This window comes from Eretmochelys imbricata, chromosome 9 (assembly GCF_965152235.1).
Source record: "Eretmochelys imbricata isolate rEreImb1 chromosome 9, rEreImb1.hap1, whole genome shotgun sequence".
NCBI lineage: Eukaryota > Metazoa > Chordata > Testudines > Cheloniidae > Eretmochelys > Eretmochelys imbricata.
Window position 1 is genome coordinate 5,570,974 of NC_135580.1, and position 25,463 is coordinate 5,596,436.

The 25,463-nt window shown below is 59.3% G+C and overlaps 2 protein-coding genes across 7 annotated transcripts in view; one reads left to right on the forward strand and one right to left on the reverse strand.

Annotated features, from left to right (window-relative positions):
• The window catches only part of SLC51A (solute carrier family 51 member A), a 28,466-nt gene extending 17,305 nt beyond the window's left edge, over window positions 1–11,161 (reverse strand). For 2 of the 3 annotated variants that reach the window (XM_077826256.1, XM_077826254.1), the window contains exon 1: window positions 10,991–11,128. The gene's annotated coding sequence lies outside the window, so the exon portion shown is untranslated. Of the gene's footprint in view, window positions 1–10,990 lie in introns of all 3 variants that reach the window. The other variant, XM_077826255.1, reaches the window with a different exon arrangement.
• Window positions 6,125–17,887, forward strand: ZDHHC19 (zDHHC palmitoyltransferase 19). 4 transcript variants are annotated; one of them, XM_077826250.1, is made up of 9 exons: window positions 6,129–6,307; window positions 6,623–6,744; window positions 8,342–8,481; window positions 11,173–11,345; window positions 12,205–12,310; window positions 12,968–13,053; window positions 13,969–14,131; window positions 14,592–14,655; window positions 17,659–17,887. In XM_077826250.1, the coding sequence occupies exons 1-9, from the start codon at window positions 6,162–6,164 to the stop codon at window positions 17,784–17,786; spliced, it is 1,128 nt and encodes a 375-aa protein (XP_077682376.1). In that variant the 5' UTR covers window positions 6,129–6,161; the 3' UTR covers window positions 17,787–17,887. The 4 variants fall into 4 exon arrangements, 3 of the variants coding, with proteins under 3 accessions (XP_077682379.1, XP_077682378.1, XP_077682376.1); XM_077826253.1 differs by lacking the exon at window positions 13,969–14,131 and having other exon boundaries at window positions 6,125–6,307; XR_013347098.1 differs by lacking the exon at window positions 17,659–17,887 and having other exon boundaries at window positions 6,126–6,307; window positions 12,924–13,053.
• The last annotated feature ends 7,576 nt before the right edge of the window (window positions 17,888–25,463 follow it).

Here is a 25,463-nt window from a genome sequence, read left to right on the forward strand (position 1 = left end):
GAGATGTGATTGCTCTATTAACTATTCTTACGGGTGTTAGCAGAGTGCCCCGTCACCCCCTGGTGCTTGGTGCTGTACAAACCGCAGAGAGACGGTCCCTGCCCCAGAGCACTTGCAATCTAAGTGCAAGGTGCGAGAGAACATGTGGATACAGCCAGACCAAGGGTGAAGCACAAGGAACCAATGAGCCAGCAGCAGCTAGCGCGGTAGTCAGCAGCCACAGCTCAACAGCAGCCTTGCCTTTGGCAAGATTTTTGGCAACATCTGGGCACAGGAGAGCATTCATTTGTATTTCAGGGGTGGAAAGAGACCAAGGGCACTGGAACCTTGGTAGAAGTTGGGGGTGGGGCCCACCGGTGACAGAACCGGGGAGGAGGGGAGGGCCATGCCCCCCACCTTGTAACATGGATATAGTTTGGGGGCAAGGGGTAGCATTGCCCCCCAAAACTGCAAGCTTCAGGCAGGTTTGGAGTGATACTGGCAGGGGTTGCCTCCCCAAACTGCCCATACTAAAAGGGGGGAGGTGCATGGTCCCCCTAACCTCCCCCCAGCTCCAGCACCATTGAAGAGACCCTGTAGTGAGATGGGCCTGTGCACAGCTTGGGGACAAAACAGAGGCAGAAGCTATGCCCAGTGCTGGGATCTCACATGTGCGTAGGCTGTCTGATTAATTTCTTCTGCCACACAAACGCCGGAAACAGGGAAACGTAACAAACGGGCAAGGCCTGAGCTGGGCCGGACACTGGGCCCTCCACCCGCCAGCAGCTGAGGGGTCCCAGCCCTCCCATAGCAGCAGGGAGGGAGCCACCAGCTCTACCTGCCCCCTTGCAGCCTGCCCTGCTGCTCAGGAACATAGTTCATTTTAACCCCCCTGCCCCTGGGCCCGGGGTCTCACTCATATTTCCCAGCTGGGATTCGGAGCCAATCCTGAGCTCATGGATCAGCTGGGTCCCAGAACCTGCTGGGCTGCTCCTTAGGCCAGGGCTTGCTGCCCCCCCGGCTCTGCAGGGCCTTAAAGGGGCAGACCGCCCTGCCAGAGGCCCCAGCTGAGATCGGGGAGCTGCACGTGAACAGAGCAAGAGACAGGCCCTGCCCCAAAGAGCTAAACAGACAAGACAGACAATGAATGGGGAGAGGAGATAAACTGTCCAGGATCCCACAGCTGGTAAGCGAACCCTGCCTCCTAGGCCTGTGTGCTGCCCTCACTGCCTCCCTCTGCTACCCACCTAATTCCCTGTCCCTCTGTGTTTGCTCCTTTTGTTCCACAGTAGCAGGGGGAGGGCCGGCAGGTCAGTGTAAATGTGACTGTTTAGACACCGGGTGATTAGAACCCATGTGGAAGCTGGCAGGGAAAGGGTTAACCTTATCCCTAAAGGATGGAGCGCAGGTGCAGGAATCAGGGTTGGGCCAGCCCTGAGTGAGGCCCCCACCTCCCACACAGTACAAAAGGGGTGTGGTACAGGAGGGTAGCTCTGGCTGTGAGGGGCAGGCAGGGTGGGTCTGTCGGCAAGGAGCTAAGGGGAGAATAAGGAAAGGAAAGGGATCTGATCTGATCGTCTTTTATCCTCTCTGGGGCTTGGCTGACGCTAAGGAGGTGTGAGACAGGTATCTACTGGCTGAGATAAACCAGCTGCCCCAGGGAACTTGCGCAGAAGAGTCCTAACAAAGCTGTCTCAGGAGAGCTCTGGCCCACTGATGTTAATTTTGAATAAATTGTGGCATGCTAGGGAAATTCCAGAAGACTGAAAGAGCGCTCATGCTGTGCCAGTATTCAGAAAGGGCAAGTGGGACGCCCAGGGTAACTAGGCTGGTTAGTGTTACGTTTCAAGGCACACAGAGAGAAGCTAGATAAAACCATAACTCCTCTTGCTGGAAGGCTGCAACATAACATGACTTTAGTTCTTGAAATCCAGAACAATGACACAAGAGTCAAAACCAGAGAGAGACAAAGCAGGCTGCTCCCTAAAACAGAAAGGCACAGCTGCCCCCACTTTTCTCTAGGCAGTCATTCTGCAGACAGGCACTGATCACCTACTTCTCTACAGAGCCCTCTAACCTGGAAGGACCAGGAAAACCTCTGAGAATTTAAAGTGGCAATTGCTATTTTAACACAGTTTTCAATACACGACACTTAGCTTGACATCAATCAGTCCCAGGGGAAATAATGGAAAAGCTGATACAGGGTTTAATCAATATAAAGAATCAAAGCTAGGAGTGCAGTTCATGCCAGTCTATATGGGTTCATTGAAAATAGGTCTTGTCAGACAAACCTGATTGTATTCTTCGGGGAGGTCACTAGTTTGGTAGTTAAAGGTCACTGCATGTAAGAGACTTAGACTTCTGTGAGGTGTTTGAGTCAGCACCACAGGACATTAACACTCTGCAATATCAGCGGAGGACACGGGCAATGGATTAAGAGCTAGCTAACGGAGCGATCTCAAAGGAGCTGCCGACGGGGAACCCTCATTGCGCGTAGGGCTTTCTAGCGGGTGTCTGTAGCAGGGATCGGTGTGAGGCCAGCTACTGTTCAACACTTTCGTCGATAAACACAGACCCAGTGCTGGCAAAGTGCACGGGGGACACACAGATGGCGGAGTGGGGGATAATGATGCGGACGAAGCTGTCGGGCAGGGTGAGGGATCGCTTGGGAAGCTGGGCCCATTCCAACACAATGCATTTGAAGCCCGCCACGCACAGGGACGTACGTCTAGGTCCAAGAACGCGGCCAGACTTCCAGACTGGGGGCCAGCCTCCGGGCCAGCTGTGACACACACGACCTCCCAGAGCCATGCTGTCACACCGGGGCGAAAGAGCGCCTCGGAGTATAAGCAGGGGAGGAGTGAGTAGGCGCAGGGGGGATCCACCCCCGCTCAGCACTCGTACGGGAATACTGCAGCCAGTTCTGGGGCCCACTGTTTAAAAAGGCTGTTGAAAAACTGCTGCAGAGAAGAGCCAAACAAATGATTTGAAAGCTGGAGAAAATGCCTTGAATGAGAGAGACTGCGAGAGCTTGAGGTGTTTGACTTTGAGCTTTGAGCAGGGTGTGGGAGTAGATGACCTCCCAAGGTCTCTTCCAACCCTGATCTTCTATGATTCTACAATTCTCCAAAGGGGGCTCAAGTGGCAATTGGATCACCGGGTGCCAGTTCCCTCCCAGCGAGGACGTCCCTGGCCCTAGCGGGCTCTTTAATGGGACAGAGAACAGTAGAACAGGAGCCGCCGGCTGGGAGCGGAAGCCAGACGCACTGAAATCAGAGCTAGGGCCCACGGTTTGAAGAGTGAGGGTGACAAGCTATTGGTACACCCTGCCCAGGGAAGCGGCGGGTTCGCCTGGATGGCTTCCAGTGCAGACCTGCTGCATTAGCCAGACACAAGTTACGGGGTTCAGTCCAGGGGTCCCTGGGGGAAAGTTAAGGGCCTGTGCTGGACTGGAGGTCGGAGTAGAGGATCGAACGGTCCCAGATTGCCGTCAGGTCTGAGCCACACTTTGTCAGGGCTCTGGCTGGAGGAATGGCTATTTCTGTCTGACCCACAAGAGACAGATGGTTCTGGGGGGTTGCCAGACTCTAGAGCCCAGCAGAGAGTGTCTGAACTCCCCCGGAGCAGGCAAGTTCCTGCCGCAACGACCAGTACAAACCCCGTGGCTGCCTCGTCCCTAGGGGGGCCGGGACCCTGGCTCTCAGGCCTTGTTGAGAGCACAGAGTGAACTCGATGGCTCCTAATGCACACGCTGCGTGGGGGCTGATGCTCACCCCAGCGCTCGCGGCTCTGCTCTGGCCCCCTGCTTGTGTCTAGGCTGGTTGGGAGGCCCCGTGTGACCCTGGCACAGCATCGCCCACGCGGCGCTGACAGCGGGCACTGCAGGAGAGGCAGCTGAGGGTCTGTTCTGCCAGCCTGTCGTGGCCCCGAGGCAGCCTCCCTCACCAGGTGGGCATTGTAGCTCTTACCCTGCCAGATCCTGCAGAGAGGGGGTAGAGTCAGGAACCGCGGTCAGGCCTGAATCCTGGTGCCCTCTGCTCCCCAGCCTAGCCGTGGCCCCTGGGAGCCAGGCCTGGTGCTGTCAGTGGGGCCGTGATTGCTGTTGGCTCAGCGGGGTGCTAAAGCGGTGGGTTACAGCGGGGATCGGTGCCACCCCGCTGGTCCCTGGGCAGGCAAGGAGAGAGCAGCTGGGTTTACCCCTCCCTCCCCCCAAGCTGGCCAGGGATTTCCAGGAAACTCTCGGGGCTGCATGCTGCACCCGTGAACTTTGGACTAGGCAGAGTTTGTGTGCCAGCCGGGCGGGGGCAGGGAACCCAGTGCTGTCACGCAGCGTTCTGCCCGGGGAGGCACTCCAGTGTGTCGCACTTGGAGCCAGGACTCCTGGGTCCTCTCCCCAGCTCTGCTGCTGATTTCCTGGGAGGCTTGGGACAAGTTACTCCCTTGCTCTGTGACTCAGTTTCCCCATGGGAAGGGTGGCTAATAACACCCCTTCTGCCTCCTTCGAGGGCACCCACCCAAGCCCCTCTCCTGGAGAAATGGGCTCAGTGGGGGTCTCTGGGGCCTTCTCTCTGCCGCCCTCCTGTGGAAGCTGCGGTACTGCCCTGCTTAGGGCTGTCAGCAATGCTGGGAGGCTGTTCAAACAGAGCCGCCGGCAGCGCTGGGCCTTTGTGTGTCTCTCCTAAAGGCCCCACACTAGTCAGTAAGTCCCACAGTGCTCCTGGGGAGGGACCTGTCACCCCATCCCACCTTACAGAGCAGGAAACTGAGGCACAGAGTGGGGACAAGCCCTGCCCAAGCGCACACAATGAATGGGTGGCTGTTGAACCCTGACTCTCAGCTCCTCCTGCTGTAAACACTAGACCCCACTCCCCTCCCACAGCCAGGGATAGAACCCAGGAGTCCTGGCTCCCAGCTCCCCCTGCTCTGACCACTAGACCCCCCTCCCCTCTCATGAGGCCCCAGTGTGCCATTGTGATGTCCCGCAGCACCATGGAGCTCCCTGAGAGGTCAGCGTGTAACCGAGGGAACGGGGTGCCTACATTCTGGGGGGGGGGGGAGATTCCGGGGGTGCTCGGAGAGCCCTGGCAATGCTGGGTGCTCACACAGCCACCACCATGATCCCTGCCAGGGGGGTGCCACACTGGGTCCTGCCCAGCCTCTTCGCTTCCTTTCACTTCAGCTCCCTCATGGGCCTGAGCAGCCTGTTCTTCTCCTTCCCGTAAGCAGGGCTGCCGGTTCGAACCCCCACTGGCTCAGCAGCACCGGGGGCTGTAATGGCCGCCCGGTCCCTTCCTCCAGGCAGGAATTACGGCTCCTGAAGGGCAGCGAGGACAGAGGGCGTCCGGCTGCAGAGTGGGGGTGAGGCCCTGGAGTGCCAGGCACTGCTGGGCATGGAGAGAGGGCTGGGATGGGCCTGATGAATTTAGCAGATGCTCCCCAGCACCTGAGCCCGTCCCCCTGACAGGCAGGGCAGCTTGTGCTATGGGGCAGAGCCCCCTGGGGTGTCAAGAGGCCCAAGGCCTGTGCGGAGCCAGCCAGGTAGGGGAGGGTTCTTCATTCGCACGGTGTCTGCGTCAGGTTCAGAGCCGTGCTGGGGTGGCCCAGCCAGCTGTAGATGGATCTCAGTAGCCAGCGAGCAAATGCCCCAGGAGTCAACATTGAAAGGCAGAGTGCTGAGCCTCTGGACCTAGGCCCTTGTACACCAGCCAGCGCCAATGAGCCCCCTGCACAGCTGGGCGGGTTGGCCCCATTTTACAGATGGGGAAACTGAGGTGTGGAACCAGCGCGAGGTCAGGGACCAGCTCAGACGGCGTCAGCACCGGAGTCGGGATTAGAGCTCAGGGCTGCGCTAAGCCCGTCTCTCCCACACACGCACTGAGCCCCTAACTCCGCCACGGCATCTATCCCGACAGCTGGGGCAGGGCCGTCCACTCCTGCTAGGGATGGGCCGCAGCAGAGAGGACACGAACCCTGGCACCCGAAACCAGATCAGTCCTTCCCTGAGGGTCAGAAAACTCTGGGACCCGTCCCCCGTGTTATTTTCACTGGGTCCAACTCCACGGCACCTGGGGGTGCTCCTCCCCCACCGCTCCACAGACGTGTACTCGTGCTTTGTCGGTGCGACGTGGGCTCAAAGCCCAGCCCCACCCCCAGGCAGGAGGGGGCCGAGCGGGAATGTCTGCATGGCTGGCGTGAGCACACGTCCGTGGACCCTGGGGCAGTGGAGACTCGCCCACGGCAGCCTCTGGCCAGCAGAAGCGCCCCAAGAGCTGCCAGCCTCAGTGCTCGTGGGCTGGCCGGGAATTTCCCCCCCAGCAGAAGCGGACAGGTCAGCGAAGGAGCCTGCCCCGGGCTCAGGCCAGCGCAAACCCAGGCCCAGGAGGGAATCTGCCCAGGACACCAGCATTAGCAACCCCTTTGGCCTCAGGAAGAGGGTCAGGGATGTGCAATGGCCCCACGTGGCCTCTATCTCCCCTTCCTCTGGGTGCCGGCAGATCCTGAGGGTGCAGCCCCCAACCCCACCCCTGCTGGCACCTTTCTCTGCCCTCCAAGCACTAAGCAGGTCTCCCCCTGCTTAGCGTCCGAGCTGCACCCGGAGCTCGCTGGCTGTGGGCTACCACCCTCCCCTCTCCTTCCGTTTCAGATGCAGCTGGCTGGCCGTCCACGTGTCCCTGGCTTTCCCCCTGGTCGCAGGCATCCTTTTCATCCCAGCCGTGGCCAACCTCCTGCTGGCCAGCTTCACGGACCCTGGGATCCTTCACCGAGGTAACAGGAGCATGGCCCAGGCTCCCGAGGGGAGGGCCAGGCAGCTGGGCCCTGTAGGCAGAGAAGGGACAGATGGTCTTTGCTGTGAAGGCTGGCCTTCTCCTGAGGGCTCTGCCGTTCTCTCTGGCACTCCAGCTCCCAGGCTGGGATGCCTCAAGTCACCGCCTGGGGTTTCCCTGGGTCCTGCAGAAGCCTAACCTATGGGCAGGACAGGGACGGGCACCTGACTGGCCCCCAGTGCCCCCCGTTGAGCCGCTTACCCAGCCACGGCTGCACAGACGGAGGTCAGAAGCCAGCAATGAGCAAATCTGCTTGACAAAAATAACGTATTAAATCCCTGTCCCCTGGGAACTAGGTGTTAGTGACGAGGCGCAAGCTCAGATCCTCAAAGCACAGCCTCAGCCACTGGCGCTGGGGAGACTCTTCTGCAGCTGTTAGCACTATAGGGTCTATGACACACTGTTGAGCAGTGACTTCTACATCCAGCAGAGGGCAGGATGCACAGGCACATTCTGTCGTTCCCTTCAATGACGAGAGCCACGTTCCCCGAGCAATGCTCCGTCACGGGTGGGGTGGTCTGCTCCTGGCTTGAGCAGCACCTCCCCACGACAGACTAAGGGCCGTCCTGGGCCTCGCTGCAGCATGGCAGGGCTGGCACCCTAGCTGCCGGCAATGAGTCAGAAAGAGCGGGAGGGAAAAACTGAAGCAAGAAAGAACCAAAGTAAAGTCCCCGCAGAGGCGCACAGCACGTGTGACTGCAGCGGTCTGCACTGAGCGGAACAGAGCATCCGTAGACGTACAGGTGCGGGCTGCAGGCATGCAGCCAGACCAGTCACACCCAGCGCAGCTGCCAGTTTCTGCTCCTGCTGCCCAGGGGTCTAGACACATCCTGGCCTGGAGGGGGGGATCTGGTTACCAAGCCTCCCTGCGAACACGGCCTTTCCCTGGCCCTGGGAGCCAGGAGGCCTGGAACAGCTCTGTCCCAAGCTGGCTTTGTTTTCCAGTGAGGCTGTGCTGGTGCAAGGGGCCAGCCGGGCGGCGCCAGAGGCAGATATGCCCACAGGAGCCCACGCAGCCTGGGCAGAGGCCGTGCCAGCACCCCACTAGGCCCAGCCCAGGGCTCAGCCCGTGCCCAGCCAGTGCCGTCAGTGGTGGGTGTGTGACTGGCATGGGTGTCCCCTAGGAGCCAGGCTGAGACCCTCCAAACTCCCCACACACCAGCTACAAGGCGGGAGGTCTCCGAGCCTCCCTGCCAGCGCTGGTGGGATTTCCGTGGCCTTCCACTACAAGCCACTGTCCCCTGCCCTCCACCATCCCCACTTCACCCGCCTCCTATCACCACAGATCTCCTGGCAGCCCCCCAGCCTGGACATGGGCCACAGCCGGCTTCTCCAAGGACTGCCTAGCGCCTCCCACTGAGACAGCTGGGTCCAGCTGCGTCCTTAGGGCTGGGCGCTGGGTCCTGCGGCTGGGCAGAGGGTCCAGGGGATAATCTGCGACCTTCCTCACTCCCATCGGTGCTTTGCTGGATGCACATCGGGGCAGGCCCTGTCGCTGGGAGAACAGTCTCACTCCGCGCTGTGTCTCCCTGAGGCAGGGGCCGAGGGCCGGGCCGAGTTAGTGATCCGGGCGCTTCGGGTCAAGGAGAGCCGCTTCGAACTGCACTGGTGCCGGAAGTGTCACTACTACTGCCCGCCACGGACCTTCCACTGCCCCTGCTGCAACGTCTGCGTGGAGGTGAGGCTGGCGGGGCTGCGCTCGGTACCCTGGCCTGGGAGCCTGCGAGCCCAGCCAGACACCCCTCTACACACAGATCCGCACCCCGCCCAGACACCCCTCTACACTCAGATCCCCACCCCGCCCAGACACCCCTCTACACACAGATCCCCACCCCGCCCAGACACCCCTCTACACACAGATCCGCACCCCGCCCAGACACCCCTATACACACAGATCCCCACCCCGCCCAGACACCCCTCTACACACAGATCCCCACCCCGCCCAGACACCCCTATACACACAGATCCCCACCCCGCCCAGACACCCCTATACACACAGATCCGCACCCCACCCAGACACCCCTCTACACACAGATCCCCACCCCGCCCAGACACCCCTCTACACACAGATCCCCACCCCGCCCAGACACCCCTCTACACACAGATCCCCACCCCGCCCAGACACCCCTCTACACACAGATCCCCACCCCGCCCAGACACCCCTCTACACACAGATCCCCACCCCGCCCAGACACCCCTCTACACACAGATCCGCACCCCGCCCAGACACCCCTATACACACAGATCCCCACCCCGCCCAGACACCCCTCTGCACACAGATCCCCACCCCGCCCAGACACCCCTATACACACAGATCCCCACCCCGCCCAGACACCCCTATACACACAGATCCGCACCCCGCCCAGACACCCCTCTGCACACAGATCCCCACCCCGCCCAGACACCCCTCTGCACACAGATCCGCACCCCGCCCAGACACCCCTCTACACACAGATCCCCACCCCGCCCAGACACCCCTCTACACACAGATCCCCACCCCGCCCAGACACCCCTATACACACAGATCCCCACCCCGCCCAGACACCCCTCTGCACACAGATCCCCACCCCGCCCAGACACCCCTATACACACAGATCCGCACCCCGCCCAGACACCCCTCTACAAACAGATCCCCACCCCGCCCAGACACCCCTATACACACAGATCCGCACCCCGCCCAGACACCCCTCTACAAACAGATCCCCACCCCGCCCAGACACCCCTCTACGCACAGATCCCCACCCCGCCCAGACACCCCTATACACACAGATCTGCACCCCGCCCAGACACCCCTATACACACAGATCCCCACCCCGCCCAGACACCCCTCTACACACAGATCCGCACCCCGCCCAGACACCCCTCTACACACAGATCCGCACCCCGCCCAGACACCCCTCTACACACAGATCCCCACCCCGCCCAGACACCCCTATACACACAGATCCGCACCCCGCCCAGACACCCCTCTACACACAGATCCCCACCCCGCCCAGACACCCCTATACACACAGATCCGCACCCCGCCCAGACACCCCTCTACACACAGATCCCCACCCCGCCCAGACACCCCTCTACACACGCCACACAAACACAGACACCCCTATACACACGCCACACAAACACAACACCCCTATACACACAGATCCCCACCCCGCCCAGACACCCCTATACACACAGATCCCCACCCCGCCCAGACACCCCTCTGCACACAGATCCCCACCCCGCCCAGACACCCCTATACACACAGATCCCCACCCCGCCCAGACACCCCTCTACACACAGATCCCCACCCCGCCCAGACACCCCTCTGCACACAGATCCGCACCCCGCCCAGACACCCCTATACACACAGATCCCCATCCCGCCCAGACACCCCTCTACACACAGATCCCCACCCCGCCCAGACACCCCTCTGCACACAGATCCCCACCCCGCCCAGACACCCCTATACACACAGATCCGCACCCCGCCCAGACACCCCTCTACAAACAGATCCCCACCCCGCCCAGACACCCCTATACACACAGATCCGCACCCCGCCCAGACACCCCTCTACACACAGATCCCCACCCCGCCCAGACACCCCTATACACACAGATCCGCACCCCGCCCAGACACCCCTCTACACACAGATCCCCACCCCGCCCAGACACCCCTATACACACAGATCTGCACCCCGCCCAGACACCCCTCTACAAACAGATCCCCACCCCGCCCAGACACCCCTCTACACACAGATCCCCACCCCGCCCAGACACCCCTCTACACACAGATCCGCACCCCGCCCAGACACCCCTCTACACACAGATCCCCACCCCGCCCAGACACCCCTATACACACAGATCCGCACCCCGCCCAGACACCCCTCTACACACAGATCCGCACCCCGCCCAGACACCCCTCTACACACGCCACACAAACACAGACACCCCTATACACACGCCACACAAACACAACACCCCTATACACACAGATCCCCACCCTGCCCAGACACCCGTACACACACGCCACACAAACACAACACCCCTATACACACGCCACACAAACACAACACCCTGCACACACAGATCCCCACCCCGCCCAGACACCCCTCTACACACGCCACACAAACACAGACACCCCTATACACACGCCACACAAACGCAGCCACCTGCACACACAGCTCCACAGCTCCATAGACTCACAGCCACGTACGCTGCCCTGGGGAGTCCTCCCATGCCTGTTCCTACTTCCCCACTAGCCATAGGACAGGCTGGCTCACCGCGGCACTGGGCCAACAGCTGCAGCTGCCCCTGGAGGGGGCCGTGCAGTGGCCCAGCGGGGACATGGGCAGCGCTGATGTCGGGCACTTTCCCTGCACACCCAGGAGTTCGACCACCACTGTAAGTGGCTGAATAACTGCATTGGCTGCCGCAACTTCCGCTTCTTCTTCCTGTTCGTGGCCTTCCTGTGCAGCTACAACGTGGTGATTCTGGCTTCATGCATCACCTACCTGGTGCTCAACTACCACCAGGCCTACGGCGCCGAAAAGATCTGTGCGTATCCTTGGAGAGATGAGCCAGGGCTTCCCCCTGCCACGGGTCCTTGGGCATGCAGCCGGCACAGAGCACCCAGCCCTGGGCACGCAGCCGGCACAGAGCACCCGGCCCTGGGCACGCAGCCGGCACAGAGCACCCGGCCCTGGGCACGCAGCCGGCACAGAGCACCCGGCCCTGGGCACGCAGCCGGCACAGAGCACCCGGCCTTGGGCACGCAGCCGGCACAGAGCACCCGGCCCTGGGCACGCAGCCGGCACAGAGCACCCGGCCCTGGGCACGCAGCCGGCACAGAGCACCCGGCCCTGGGCACGCAGCCGGCACAGAGCACCCGGCCCTGGGCACGCAGCCGGCACAGAGCACCCGGCCCTGGGCACGCAGCCGGCACAGAGCACCCGGCCCTGGGCACGCAGCCGGCACAGAGCACCCGGCCTTGGGCACGCAGCCGGCACAGAGCACCCGGCCTTGGGCACGCAGCCGGCACAGAGCACCCGGCCCTGGGCACGCAGCCGGCACAGAGCACCCGGCCCTGGGCACGCAGCCGGCACAGAGCACCCGGCCCTGGGCATGCAGCCGGCACAGAGCACCCGGCCCTGGGCACGCAGCCGGCACAGAGCACCCGGCCCTGGGCATGCAGCCGGCATTATGCACACACACTGAGCTTCACCCCACACAGGCCAGAGTTGTGGAGCTCCAGGGGGCTGGGGCTGATCTTTGTGGTCCACCAGGATGCCACACACATGCACACACACACACAGGCTGTGTCCCACACTCAGTGGGCAGGCCGAGGACTCGCCCCTCAGCAGGAGCACAATCCTGTCCAGACCTGGCTTTATATCCTTCCCTTAATCTCCTGCTGCCAGCATCATGGTGACCATCCCGGCCGCTCTCTACCTGCTGCCCCTCCTGATCCTGGTGGGATCCCAGGCCCGTTTCATCACTCTGGCTAAACGCACCTATGAGCTCAAGGTACGGGGAGGAGGGAGCCCAGCCTGGGGCTCAGGGCGTGTGAGCAGCAGCTGGCGGTGGTAGAACCAGAGGGTAAAAGCTGCTCCAGGTTTTAGTCATGGGAAATCTGTCCAAGAAACCAATATGTGTGCACACGTGTGTGCGTGTGCATGGATACATGTGCGTATGGGATGTGCATGCAAGGGGGCCTGATCCTGCAGCTCTGCTGCATGGACCCCCCCCCAACCCCCTTTCCCATCACTGGCATTCTTGCCTGCTCAGGCCTGCATCAAAGGCGCATGTGTGTGAGGCTGGGTCCCTTCCAGGCCGCGCCTGGGGGGGGCATCAGGGCCGCTGGTGGGTGCAAGGGCTGGAGGCTTGCCCTCAGGAGGGGCTAGGCCAGCCATGCTCAGGGCACAGCCCCTGCACCAGTCCGGCCAGGATGCAGCTGATGGCTGCAAGGCAGCGTTGCAATTTAGCGCCTCGGAGGCATGGCCCTGGGGTCGTCTTCCTCACGCTGACACATGTGCCGGCGGCGAAGCATCGTCCGCCCCAGCTGGTTACTCTCTAGCCAGTTCCTGCCTCTGAAACTAGAGCGGGTACAGGTGCCAACGCTGTGTCCCTCCTGTCCCAGAGCCCCATCCCCAGCTCCCGCCGTTGTGTCTCTTCTGTCCCCAGCTTCGCGAGGCGGGCAGAGCGAATCCCTTCGACCTGGGATGGGCCAGGAACTGGTACGCGGCCCTGTGTGCCCCACAGGGACCAAAGTGAGTGCAAGGCCCCTGATTAGCGCCCCCCTCCTTTCACAATCCCATGGCTGGGGGACCAGCTGGGCTGCTCCCAGCTGGGGGTGTCGGGGCGTGCTGAGAACGCAGGCGATCAGCTGCGATCCCGAACCCCAGCCCGGGCGGGGACGGGCATCGCAGCCCTGGATGGACCAGCCTTTGGAGGCCCCCACTCTAAGCACTGCAGCGGCTGGGCTGAGTAATCAACCACCGGTGCCTCCTCCCTGGAATCTTGTACATATTCTCTTGCATTAGCGCCCGGGGGCCCCAGGCAAGATCGGGGCCCCGTTGTGCTAGGCGCTGTATAAACATATACGAGGAATTGATCCCTGTCCCGAAGAGCTTCCAATCTCAGCAGACAAGCACCAACCCGGGGTGGTGGGAGGGTGTGGGACGTACGAGTGATCGAGGTAGCCGTGTGCACACTTCCCAGGAAAAGTCCCTGGACAGGAGCCATGCTGTTTGCTGAGGGGCTTTCCCAGTGATCCATCCCCCCACCATGCGGTACTGAGCAGAGTGTTACCGGTGACTCTCCAAGGGGGGATTTCTGTAAGAAAAGGCGGCCTCCCCGCTGGCCTTTCTGAGAATCACACACTCGCCTGCTGCCTGGCAGAGACGAGGCAGGACTCAGCTGCACTGGCTGGAAAGGAGATCCTTTGTGGACACACTGCGGCTCTCTGGCTCCCAGGCTGGGCTGCCCCAGGGCCGCGCTCTGGACTCAGCACTCATGCAGGGGCCAATTCACCACCATTCCCAGAACAGCTGGGGTTCCACTATCATGGGTCTTGGATCAGAGCCATCCCTGGTTCTGGCTCTGCATCGACTGGGGCTCTGCCTTCAGAGCTGGCTTGCTGTGACCCAGCGGGGCATGGTAGCAGCTGCCTTCTGCCCCTCCAGGTACATGGTTCGAGCCGCCAAACCAAAGGCAGCGACCTGCAGAAGCAGGAAGGCATCTGTGGCCTGGCTCCTTCCCCAGACGTCACGTCTGAACACGCCTTCTGCTGAACTCTCATCCCACCGCTGCCCCCAGGACGTGCCTGGCCAGGGGAGAGCAGCCAAGGTGTGTGGCTACTTGTTCTCGGCCATGGGAAGCCTCTTGCAGGGCAGGGTCCCTGTGGGAGCCACGTCTCAAGAGCCGCCTGCCCCGGATGGGAGGGCTCAGCTGGGGTTACCAGTGGCCGCTGGAGGCAGTCACAAGACCAGCTGCATAGACCTCTCCTTACTGGAACCTGCACCCCTTTCCCTGGCCGGAGTGAGGGAGGCCTGGCTCCAGGCCCTGAGCCCAGCACCATGGAACACCCTCGCATTCCCGGCTCCCTGCCCTCAGGCTGGCACCATAGACCCAGGAATGCCTGGAAGCATCAGCAGCATGGGTGGTCTCCTGAGAGGTGCGGCTGCCCTTAGCACCTGTTGAAGCCGCGGGGGGGGGGGTATGGGGGAGATGCCAACACCAGTGTAGGGGGAGGGTGTCCCTTTCTGTTTGCACCTCGCGGTTGATGGCTCAGTGCATCTCTCCACAGGCTGACGCCAAGAGGACCTGGTGCCCGGCAAGCCCAGAGAGGAAGGCGAACACGGCGATGAGAGGTGAGCAGAACCTCCCGCTTCTCACCCTGCGCGGCACCCCCAGAGCCCTGCTTTCCTCCGGGCTTAGCTCTGGGGCTTCACACACATGCACAAAGTCCAGGGGTAAAATCTTGCCCCCGCCCCCTGAAATCAAAACTCCCATTGACTTCAGTGTGGGCCAGAATGGTCCCTGTCCCAAAGAACTTACAACCCATGCAATGCTCCAGGGGTAGCCGGTTCACAATGGGAATGAAACCTAGCTTTTCTCTAGTGCTTTCCACCAGCAGCTCTCCGTGCACTTTACAAAGGAGGGCAGTATCTTCATCCCCATGGTACAGCAGGGAAACTGAGGCACGGAGAGGGGAAGTGATGTATCAAAGGCCAATGGCAGAGCTGGAAATAGAGCCTATGTCTCCCAGTCCGATGGTCTATCCCCTAGGGCACACTGACTCGCCTTTTGTAGCCCTGAGGCTTTTCCTTTGCCATTCGGCACTTCAGCGGGCAATAAGGGTGGTGGGAGGTTGAGACAAAGATGGGAAAAGTCCCAGCCAACGACACAGAGGCTGAGGCTTTCGTGTTTAAAGGAAAAGACTCACCAGGCATGTCGCAGGCATCTCTGTGTCTCTTTTCCACTGGGGACATGTGAGTAGCTGTCATGAGCCTTGGAGGAAGGTTCGTCAGCCCCGTTCAAGGCCGGCCTGGTTGGCATTTTCCTCGTTTTGATTTCTTGCTGCAATTGTTGGCATTTCAGCAACCCAATGCAAAATGTCAATACAAACGGTCAGAGCAATGCTTGGAGCATCTCCCCTGCCGCTAGCGCTGGCCAACGCAGTTCCATCCTGGGAAACACTTTGTCCCACACTTCGAAATGTACTGAAAACCCTTTCAAAGAATTGGACAATCTTCACAGAACTGTTTGCTGTTTTCTTCTACCGGCTCCAACTCACAGATTGAGACGCCAGAAGGGACAATTGTGCCCATCTAATGTGATGTCCTGCATAGCACAGGCCAGAAAAATTCACCCAATGAAAAACTGAAATCTATTTTAACAAGAACAGGTTTAGAATTTTTTTTTTTTTTGCCAGCAAATTTTCAGTGTTTATTAAATTAAAACTATCTACTTTAACAAATATGTTATAAATCACCATCTGATTTGGACCGTAGTAATACAAAAAGTTAATCAAGACCGACCGGACTCTAATGACAGTAGAAAAGACATGAACACACATTGGAGATTTGCACTGGTTTGAAGTCCCCCTTAGTAAGGATGGATTTTTTATTCTAAATTAATTCAGATCCTCAGCCCACCCACCTACATTTCCTGCTATTTTTGAGAGGTTTACAATCACAGTTAACTATTTTTAAATGTTTCTGCTCCCCCTTTGCTGTGCGAAGGACTCACACAATCAGCAGGGAAAAGGAAATCTGACTAAATAAGCTATAAAGGGGAAGTGGTGAAACTGACATATAAAGAAAATAGACAAATTCTGGTCACCTTCAGGGGCTTTTGGTAACCGTGACGGGAGGAAAATGTGCAGGCAGAAAGGTGATTGTTAAACTGACGTCACTCTGAAAGCATTTAAAGACAGCAAAACACCAAGATGCGTTTAGCAGATTGATCTTGGTTTTATACATTACTGGGTGGAATGTCCTGTTTGCAGACCTTCTATGTGAAATCCATTTGCTGCGGAAAAACACGAAATTTGTGTTTTTACAGATAACCTTTAGCTTTTACATTTTGTTAAAAAATAATACCATGCAGTAGGACTCCGTTTATCCGAGCCTCCATTATCCGGCTCTTCATATTAACCTAGCCAGGACTGACCGCCCGTGCCCTCCCGCCTGGGGCTGTCAGACAGAGCCCTGCCACCCGGGGCTTGGGCTGTCAGCCCCGGTTCAGGTAATACGGAGCGCCAGATAATGGAGGCTCGGACAAACAGGGTTCTGCAGCATATCAATAAGCCATGGCTACAGGGGGAGGGATAGCTCAGTGGTTTGAGCATTGGCCTGCTAAACCCAGGGTTGTGAGTTCAATCCTTGAGGGGACCATTTAGGGATCTGGGGCAACTATGGGGGTTTGGTCCTGCTTTGAGCAGGGGGTGGGACTAGATGACCTCCTGAGGTCCCTTCCAACCCTGTGATTCATGGTGCTGCACTGACACCTGTACATCCTGTGGCTAGGGAAACAAGCATTCAGCATTTTTTGTTAATTGCTGGAAAATGTGGATTTTTATGGCTTTTTATTGCAGAATATTTAGCTCACTGCTAATGACCAGGCTTTCGTAGAACTCCCCTCAGCGCTGAACGCATCTGTATACAAAGCAAAGGGGTGACAAAGACGGTGACTTAGCATGAAACCGTCCCGACAGTCCCAGTAATGATGGCTTTGATCAATGATTAGTAAATGATCCTGAGTGCAGCTGCTCCAGCCAGGTCTCCGTAGGGTCCCAGGCCCTGTGCTCCCGGCTTGGTGATTTCCCAGTTCTGCCTCCGATGAAGTGAGCTGTAGCTCACGAAAGCTTATGCTCAAATAAATTGGTTAGTCTCTAAGGTGCCATAAGTCCTCCTTTTCTTTTTGCCAGTTCTGCCTGTTGGTTAAAGGCTCTGTGATGAACGTTAACTGAGCTGCCCCCTCCCCTGAGGAGGGGGTGCAGGGAGTGCCACAGATGGGCACCGAGTGGCTGAACGGCCACTGCCCTGGTCAGGTGCTCAGCAGAGCTGGGAAACAGGCTTTTCAAAAGTGCGCAGCTCCCATTACAGCATCGAAATGGGGCCAGATTTTCAAATGAGCTCAGCCCGCTGGGCGCTGAGCCCTTGCAAACCTGGCCCTGAGCTCTCAGGAAAACCAGACCCTAAAGGACTTGTCGAAGACCATGCAGGGGACGGGTGGCAGAGAGGGGACTAGAATCCAGCCCTGCTCTGACAGCAGGAGCCGCTTTCTTTTGCTGATGGCCGTGGCTTCTCCAGGGGACAAGCGGGAGCTGCTCCTCGCTGGGACTCATTGTTCCGCTTTCTCCTCTCCAGTCCCAGGCATGGCTGAGTGGCCAGAGATGGCGGATGGCGGAGGAGGTGCGCACTGGAAATCCCAAATACACATCAGCAGCAGAGTGGTCTCGCCCACGGCCGCGCTCCTTTCAGTGTCTGAAATTTAAAGGGACCCCTGACGGCAGCTCCTTGTATTCCAGGTACAAAGGTTCCCCAAGAGAAAACCCTGGACAAACTGATGAATAAAGTTTCTATCCCCAAGCATTCAGTCCACGTCTCAGCGGCTAAGACCTCAGAATGATGGGCATTTTGGTGCTGGCCTGCAGGGGCAGCTCCCCTCTGCTGGTGCCCTGCCCGGCTTCTGCCTGCCTAGACCACCCCCCCACCACCCCGCCCTTGTGCATGCGAGCCCTGGCTGGGGGGTGCCTTTGGGAGGACGATGCTAGAGGGCGAGGCATGGAGCTGGGCACGTGATGGGAAAATCAGCTCGACATTTGTTACGTCAATTATTCAAGCAGCTGCAGTGCAGGCAGGGCAAAATTCAGCCCCCCCGGGTCCCTGGCAGCTAGTGCGTGGCACTGCTCTGCCTGGCACACCTCGTGTCTCACTCCCGGCTCTGGGGAGCTGCATAGGCAGCTCATCCAGCCCCAGAGGCAGGGGCGGGGTGGCACCAGGTGGCCAGAGAGATTGGCTTGAGTCACGTATCTGCCACTCCTCTCTGGCTGAGGGGGACCAGGGGGGGCTCTGGAGCACCAACGGGGGGGGGTGGCTCCGTTGATCACGTAGGGCAGAGACGGGGGCAGCCGTGGCAGGCCAGGAGCGGCCCAGTCGCCAGTGCCCTGGGCTGAGTCATTGCGGGGAGCGTGCTGCAGTTTCCACCCGTTCATCACAACGGTTCTGTTCCCGGTTCTGGGTTTCATTTCCCTCCCCGCAGGGCTCAGCTTACGGGGGGGCCTGCCTGGCGTGGGCTGTGGCAGCAGCGCTGGAGGTGGGCTGAGGATCTCGCGGCAGCAGGTGCCGCTCCACCAGTCCTGTGATGAGTTGGGCCCGTTCCGCAGGCCTGAGCGCCACCCTGAAGCAGTGGGCCGGCAACACCTGGGACGCTGCGGGCCCCAGCGAGCCGTGCTCCGTAGGAACGGCACGGGAGCCAACCAGAACCTGGCTGCCCATTAGCCCAACACGTGTCCCGTGGGCCGGAGGGTGGCAAAGCTCCCACCCCCCGGCGTCGCCCTGCGCAGGAAGGGAAGCTAGCTGGAGAGGCTGTTCTTACACATGCGGGAGGGTCCCACTGGGCCTCACACCCAGATCCCTGGAGCTGGGTACAGCGAGTTCCACGCAGCCAACGCTACCCAGACCAGAGTAATCGCTAGGGAGACAAGGGCTTGGGGCCAGACCCGCAGCTGGCGTGAGCTGACAGCAGCCCAGCTAGGGCAGCCTGCGGCCGCTGGGGGATCTGGGCTTAGCTTTGTGGTTGCAGGAGCTGGGCGCGCCTTGCCCTTTGCCTGCAGGCACCAGACGGCCCCAGCCCAGGCAGGGCCTGATCCGAGGCCCATGGAAGCCAGAGGGAGAATTCCCATTAACTTCAGCAGGTGTAGGATCCAGCCTGTGGCATGAACCTCCTGCCTCACCCCACCCCCCCCAGAACTGCTGCCAGCCCCCTTCCCTCCCCACATGCCCTGTGTCTCGATAGTGAACAGCTGCCTTTATCTGCAGTGGCTGGCGGGCGTGTGCGCAGGCAGGCGGGGCTGGCAGGGAGGAGGCACCTCGGGCACTGGAATCGCACTCCGCTTTCCAGCTCCTCTGCGCTGGGCAAGCAGCCTCGTCTTCCCCAGCCCGGGCATTGCTCCAGAATTGCAGGGAGGGAGGGGGGCCCTCACTGGGCCAGGCTCCCAGTGGTAGGTTGGTTGTTAAGCTGGTTTCACCAGACGTCTCCTGCCAGAGGTTCGCAGCCTTCCCAGCCTCAGGCTGGGTGCCCCCGGCAGCATCCAGCCTCTGTTACCCACTTGGCGATGGGGCGCGTGTGGAGTGGGGAGTGTGACGGAGCTCGGGGTACCCAGGACTGAGTCACCCTGTTCCCCCAACTGCCTCCAGCCTGAGGGCATCTCTCTTGTGATAGCTCCCTAACCCCGTCTGCCTTTCAGCCACTCAAGCAATCTCCTCTGGGCTAGGCCAGCGCAGCCCTGCCAGCAAGGGGTGACCCTACTCCCCAAATCCCCTTGAATCCCTCCCCTGTGCTACCCAGCCCCTGACACCAGCTAATCACCGAAATCCCAGATCCTCTGCCCCTAGGGGAGCAGCGTGCCCCAGTTTTACCTTAGCCCACAGCTCCTGTGGGACACTCAACACTGGTAATGAAACCAGCAAAGGGTTATTTAAGGAGATTCCACTCGAAACAAGAGAGAGTGATGGAAACAAACGGCTACAATGCAAAACAAAATCACCCACCGCGAACTAGGCCCTACACTTATCCATAGTTCCCTTTCCTAGCTCGTAAAGGTTTCCCCACAACGTTCAGGCTGTTGCAGAGCTGGCTGGCCTCATGGGAACCAGGATCCAAATGGTCATTGAACAGCCCCGCTCAGCGAGCTGCCTCCTCCATGAATGGCGGCAGAGGACCTCTCCCCACTCGGTGTGCTACTGAAACAGGCTTTCGTCCCTATTCACACACAAGGGGCCCTCTGTCGGGTGCAACGTTTCCTTTTCACCTCCAAGTGGTTTCGCGCCTTTGATGTTGGCTTTGATGGTTTTCCATTGGCTGTTCGGGGATGGGGCCAGGGTAGACAACTGAGCTGTATGTTACGTCACCGGCAACCCCATCCCGCATGACTAGACCATCACCAAGTGATATCACTGCCTGGGGACTCCTTTTAACCTTCAGACTGTATGGGCATAAAATTCAGTACAGTGACCTTATTCTTAACGATTACCCGTACACACACACACTGTGATCATGAACATTGATAAGTCACACACTTTCAGTGGAGACCTCCCATGCTATCCTCTGTGGAGGCAACGTATTTGCTGCTGTGAGTTTGCCAGGACTGAGCCAGGCATTGCTTGTGGGGGACAGGCGACGCGTAGGCCATCCAGCACCAGTGCGGCTCTCTGGCATTGTGAGTTACACGTCAGTTAGCGGGTGTGAGCGGGGACGGCCAACTGTCGGTAATGTACATGCCGTACGCTCACTTGGCCTCGCCTCTGTCGCCTTTGGGGCGCAGGAAGGACTTGTGGGGTGCTGGCCCCGTGCCCAGTGGGATTTTCACCCCACATCACCCAAGTTCAGCAGTGAGACTAAGTGATGTTGCACCGTCTTCAGCACGCCCCTGGTCCTTGGGGCAGGCAGCAGGGAGGTTTGTGATGCACCTTAGTTCCTGAGGGAGTTCATTCCACAGCCGGGGGCCGGCCCCCAAGGAAGCTCTGTCCCCTGGACAAATGTCCCCTGATGGTGGGGAGTTGTCGACCCCACTCTTCATTGGCTCCGTTAGACATCCTGGGCCCCGGCCATTGGGCACCATGAAGTTAAGGACTGAGGCCTTGAACTTGACTCGCTATTCTAGGGAGTGGCCTGCTCTGATGTCCTTGCAGCACGTGTGTTCCTGAGCTGAGCTGCAGCTCTGAGGACAAGCTGGCGTTTCCTAAGGGCGGCTGGCTGCATGCCCAGGTGTATCGCGTTGCTGTCATCCAGCACCGAGGCGGGGCAGGTGTATGCAACCGAGGCCAGGTCTTTCTGTCCCAGGATGGGATGGAGTGTCCTAGCCTAGCAGAGGCCTGACTCACAGATGCTGCTATGCAAGACCTCAGCGAGAACAAGGAACCTGGGAGCCCTCTCAACGAAGGACTGAATTGTCCAAGTACAGGTGTGAACCTCCGACCAGAGGAGACCGCCGTATGGCCGCAAACTCCTCAAAAGGGAATCATGTCAGGCTAGGATCCTGGCTTTGGGCAGGGGAACCTGCTCATGCCAAACCACTGTGGGACTCGCTTGATCGTCAGTTCACAGGGGCAGAGACATTTCAGAGGGTGAAACAACCGATCCGCCCCCTGCAGCAGGTTTGTGAGGGCTTTGCCCACTCTGCAGGGTGTCTTTTCCAAGAGCTGAGCTGGCATCAAAGGGCCAAAGTCTGGTCTTAGTTACACTGGTGCCAATCCAGAGTAACTGCATCTAGGCCAGGGGAGTTCATTCAGACTGACCCCAGCTCATCTTTGACAGTGCCCCAAATGTGCCACGTGCCGCCGAGTGTGAATGAGGAGACACTGCTCCAGCCCTGTAGTCAGACGGGCTGCAGCGGGGCAGCTACAAAGCCACGGGGAGCCGCTAGGGCAAGCGAGTGTGGATGAAGGCTGGGGGGTGATGGCCTGGCAGACCGGCTCGCTCCAGGGGTGGAGTAACGGGCGGCATTGGCCATGGGTGGGATCCAGTGTCAATGAGCGAGAGCAGGAGCTAGGGTCGAGCTGTCACAGGAGACATGGAGTTGATGCAAATCCACTCCCCACCCCCATGTCATTGTACTGGGGCCGTTGTTACACCGGGGGCACTTGGCCCGGGAGTCCGTCTGGCGTTGCACAGAGTCCATCTGCACAGATCACAGAGACGTGGGGTGTCCTCCCGAGTCCTAAGGAAGCAGCAGAAGCTGGCCTCCGTGCGCAGTGCGCCCCACTGGTCCCTCTAAACATGCACAGGTACCATCAGCCCGATTCGGGCTTGGAGGCGGGATGGGCACCCCACAGTGCGAGGTGGTTTCTGCCATCTCCCCCTCCCCCCCCGGCCTTTACTGCTCCTGGCACTTGGAGGGAGGCTGGCTGGCTGGCCGGGGGGGTGACTTGGCGGGGAAGTGACAAGCTCCCGGAGAGAGGGGCGGAGGGCCAGCTGCTGCTTTCGGTCCTGCCAGGGTCACTCTGGAGTGAGTCTGTTTATTGGGTTAGCACCACTGCTGACACAGAGCGGAGCAGAGCCCCTCTGCGGAGCTCTGGGGGCCCGTCATCTCATTTTATTAATGACCCTAGTAACAGCAAATCAGCAGCGTCTCCAGACTCAAGGAGGCAGCCTGGGATCTCAGCCCCCTGCGCACACCCAGGCCCTACAGTGTGAAATGAGGGGCCACGGTCGCTGAGTCGGGCTGTTTTGGACTGAGAGGGGAGCGAATTCCCTCATGCAGGGCTCTGCTCTGGCCACCGCCTCTCTCTGAGCCCGCTGGGCCGGGGAGAGACGCGTCGCCCGGCTTTGCGCTGTGGAGAGAGCAGAATCCGGCCCTGCGGAGGGAGGCCTCCCTGCAGCCACGGCTGGCACCGCAGTGTGATAGCAACTGCAGGACCCGTCACAATCTCCTCATGCCACAGGCCGGGGTGGGGGTCAAGTGTGCTCAGTTCCAGGGAACAGTGGTGCTTTTCCTAGGTGCTCTGGATCCAGCCCCACTCTCCTGCCGATAACGAGCCCTGCCCAGTTGCAAGCAGAGCGATATGGCCGGATGATTCCTCCGGGGGCCATGTGTTACCCGCAGATGACTTTCTCGGGGCCCCTTCTGGAATCTGACCAGCTGCTCCCAGGAGATATGGCACAGGAAAGGAAGTGAGGGCCTGCAAGCTGGGGAGGGCCATCCAGGTGGCTGAGCGAACAGACACATTGCACACCAGTTTCACTTCAGCCAGGAACCGCCTGTCACTTTCGGAGCAGGGTTTCCAGAGAACACAGGTTTCTGCTTATACATGCCAGGCTTAAACTGCCCATCGGCACTGGGGTAGTGGGTTGGGAAGGAAATCACACCATCCGTTCGAATCAGCAGCACTGAACCCACATGGTCATTTTCCTGCAGTGGGTTTCTGGCCTTCTCTGTGAGGAGCTGGGTGGGGTCTCAGAGGCAGCCACGTCTGGATGTACAGTCTGCAGGCAGAATCCTGGGGGTGGGGGGTGGGTGTCCATCCCTCTCTGGGATCAGTGGCAGTTAGGAAGCACAGTCTAGTCATTACCATACACAGAGCCTAGCTGTGCTGCAGACTCCCCGGGTGACCTTGGACTGCCTCTGTGCCTCAGTTTCCCCATCTGTAAAACAGGAGTAATAATACTGACCTGTCGTGTAAAGGTGAGGAAGGTTGCAAGGCTTAATTCAACAACATGCCTTGCATGCCAGTGCTGGAAGGGGCTCGAGAAGTGCCAAGTATTATTTATAACTGGAGCTGGCATTTCCAGTGCTGCTGTCAGTGATCCTGTGCTAGCTTCAACCTGACACAAGTGTTATCGTCACCTGAATGGCCCCCAGTGGGCCTTTGTGCAGGTGTGAACAGGGCTTGAATTCTGCTGTGCGAGCCTGGGACCTGCCTGGGGGGGCTCCCCTGGGTGTAGCAATGCTGTCTGCTGAAGCCAGATGGACTCAGCTTCAGTTCCTCCTGCTGCCAGCCTCAGCCCTCGCTAGCTGGGGCAAATGGCCACTGAGGCACTACCAAGGGGGTCATTTGGTCGGGACTAAACAGAGAGGCTCTGACCTAAAGATTTCTGGTGCCCTTGACAAGTGCTAAGTCAATCGTCCCCATCTGGGGCAGAGGCAGGGAGCCTGCTTTGCAGGGGATCTTCGATAACCAAATTAGTGCTTCACTTCAGGGAAAAGCTGCCAGCAGAAGCCCCACCTGGGCCGTCCCGCACCACAAGAGCAGGCCGAGCTGTTCTCATGAGACAGGTCTGGACTGAGCCCCCAGCTCCGAGCTCTGCAGAACACTGGGAGGCGGAGGGGGTGTGCCAGGCCCAGATCCAGATCAGAATTCTGTAGCTCAGGCTTAGCACTGGCATTATGAAGGTGCCCAACCCGCCAAAACAGAAAGGGTCCAAACATCGGGGCTTAAGGGATGACTGCCTTGAGATTCAGGAGGCCAGCTGGGAGCTCCCAAGCATGGACAATGGAAGGGGGTTTAGATACCACTAAGGCCAGCCGTGGGGCTAAAATCCCAAATTCAAGCAAACCGTCTGTCCTTACGCCTCTTTCCGCCACGCACAGGTCACCAAGGGCTGGGGGTGAAGTTAGACAGCTACTCAGAGGTCTCTGCTGCAGCCCTAACGGGCTTGATTCATTTTCAGGTCCTACCGCTATATCCACTGTAACAAACACAGCCCTGCAGGGCACAGCCTGGCGCACACTGGAGACTTGCCAGGGGCGTGCCGTGGAGAAGTGAAATCACAATACATAGGCACCAGCAGGAAATATTTAAGAGTTGTCTCAGCGTCAGCAGGCCACGCAACTATGTAAAATCTCTCGCTACAGCAGCTTCTCAGCCTGGGGGTCACAACCCAAGTTGGGACCACCCTGTTCCTCCCTGAGTGCTGGGAGGGGGTGCTCCGAGCCAACTCCTGATCTTACAGCTATAACCCCTGTTCCCATCACGGCCCCTATAAGGATAGCTGCTGGAGTCAGGAGACACCGGCCGCTGCCCTGTGATGGGGGTACAACACCCACATAATCCTGGCCCACAGGAGTGCCTATCGACTGAGATCTTAGGCTCTTTGCTCATCTGAAAATACTTCAGTACGGGTGCTTCTGGGATTACGGCTTTTCATCCCCAGAAGGTTTTTCCTCACTCCTCCATGTGGTGCCACTCTGTCCTGTCCTCAGAGAACTGAGACAAATTTCCTCGGTGAATTCTCCTAGCTATATTGACATGGATCTCACTAAGCCCTCCGTAGTGGGGAGTCTCTCCACCAGCACCATGGCCTCCCCGTCTTGGGTGCTGTTGCGTGGCCTGTTTCCTCCCTGTGTCTCTTTCTTTGTCTCATCACCTCTCCGCTAAGGCCCTGATCCTGCAAACATACTCTAACTGAACTTGAAATACACGAGGCGTCAAGCTGAAGTCCATAGGCCAAC

Excerpts from the sequence above, each read along its gene's own strand:
- ZDHHC19 (XM_077826250.1), top strand. The coding sequence starts at position 6,162 with ATGGCTGGCGTGAGCACACGTCCGTGGACCCTGGGGCAGTGGAGACTC. Across the intron at positions 6,308-6,622 it reads CCCCCAGCAGAAGCGGACAG|ATGCAGCTGGCTGGCCGTCC; the intron begins GTCAGCGAAGGA and ends CTTCCGTTTCAG. Across the intron at positions 14,132-14,591 it reads GCCAGGGGAGAGCAGCCAAG|GCTGACGCCAAGAGGACCTG; the intron begins GTGTGTGGCTAC and ends ATCTCTCCACAG.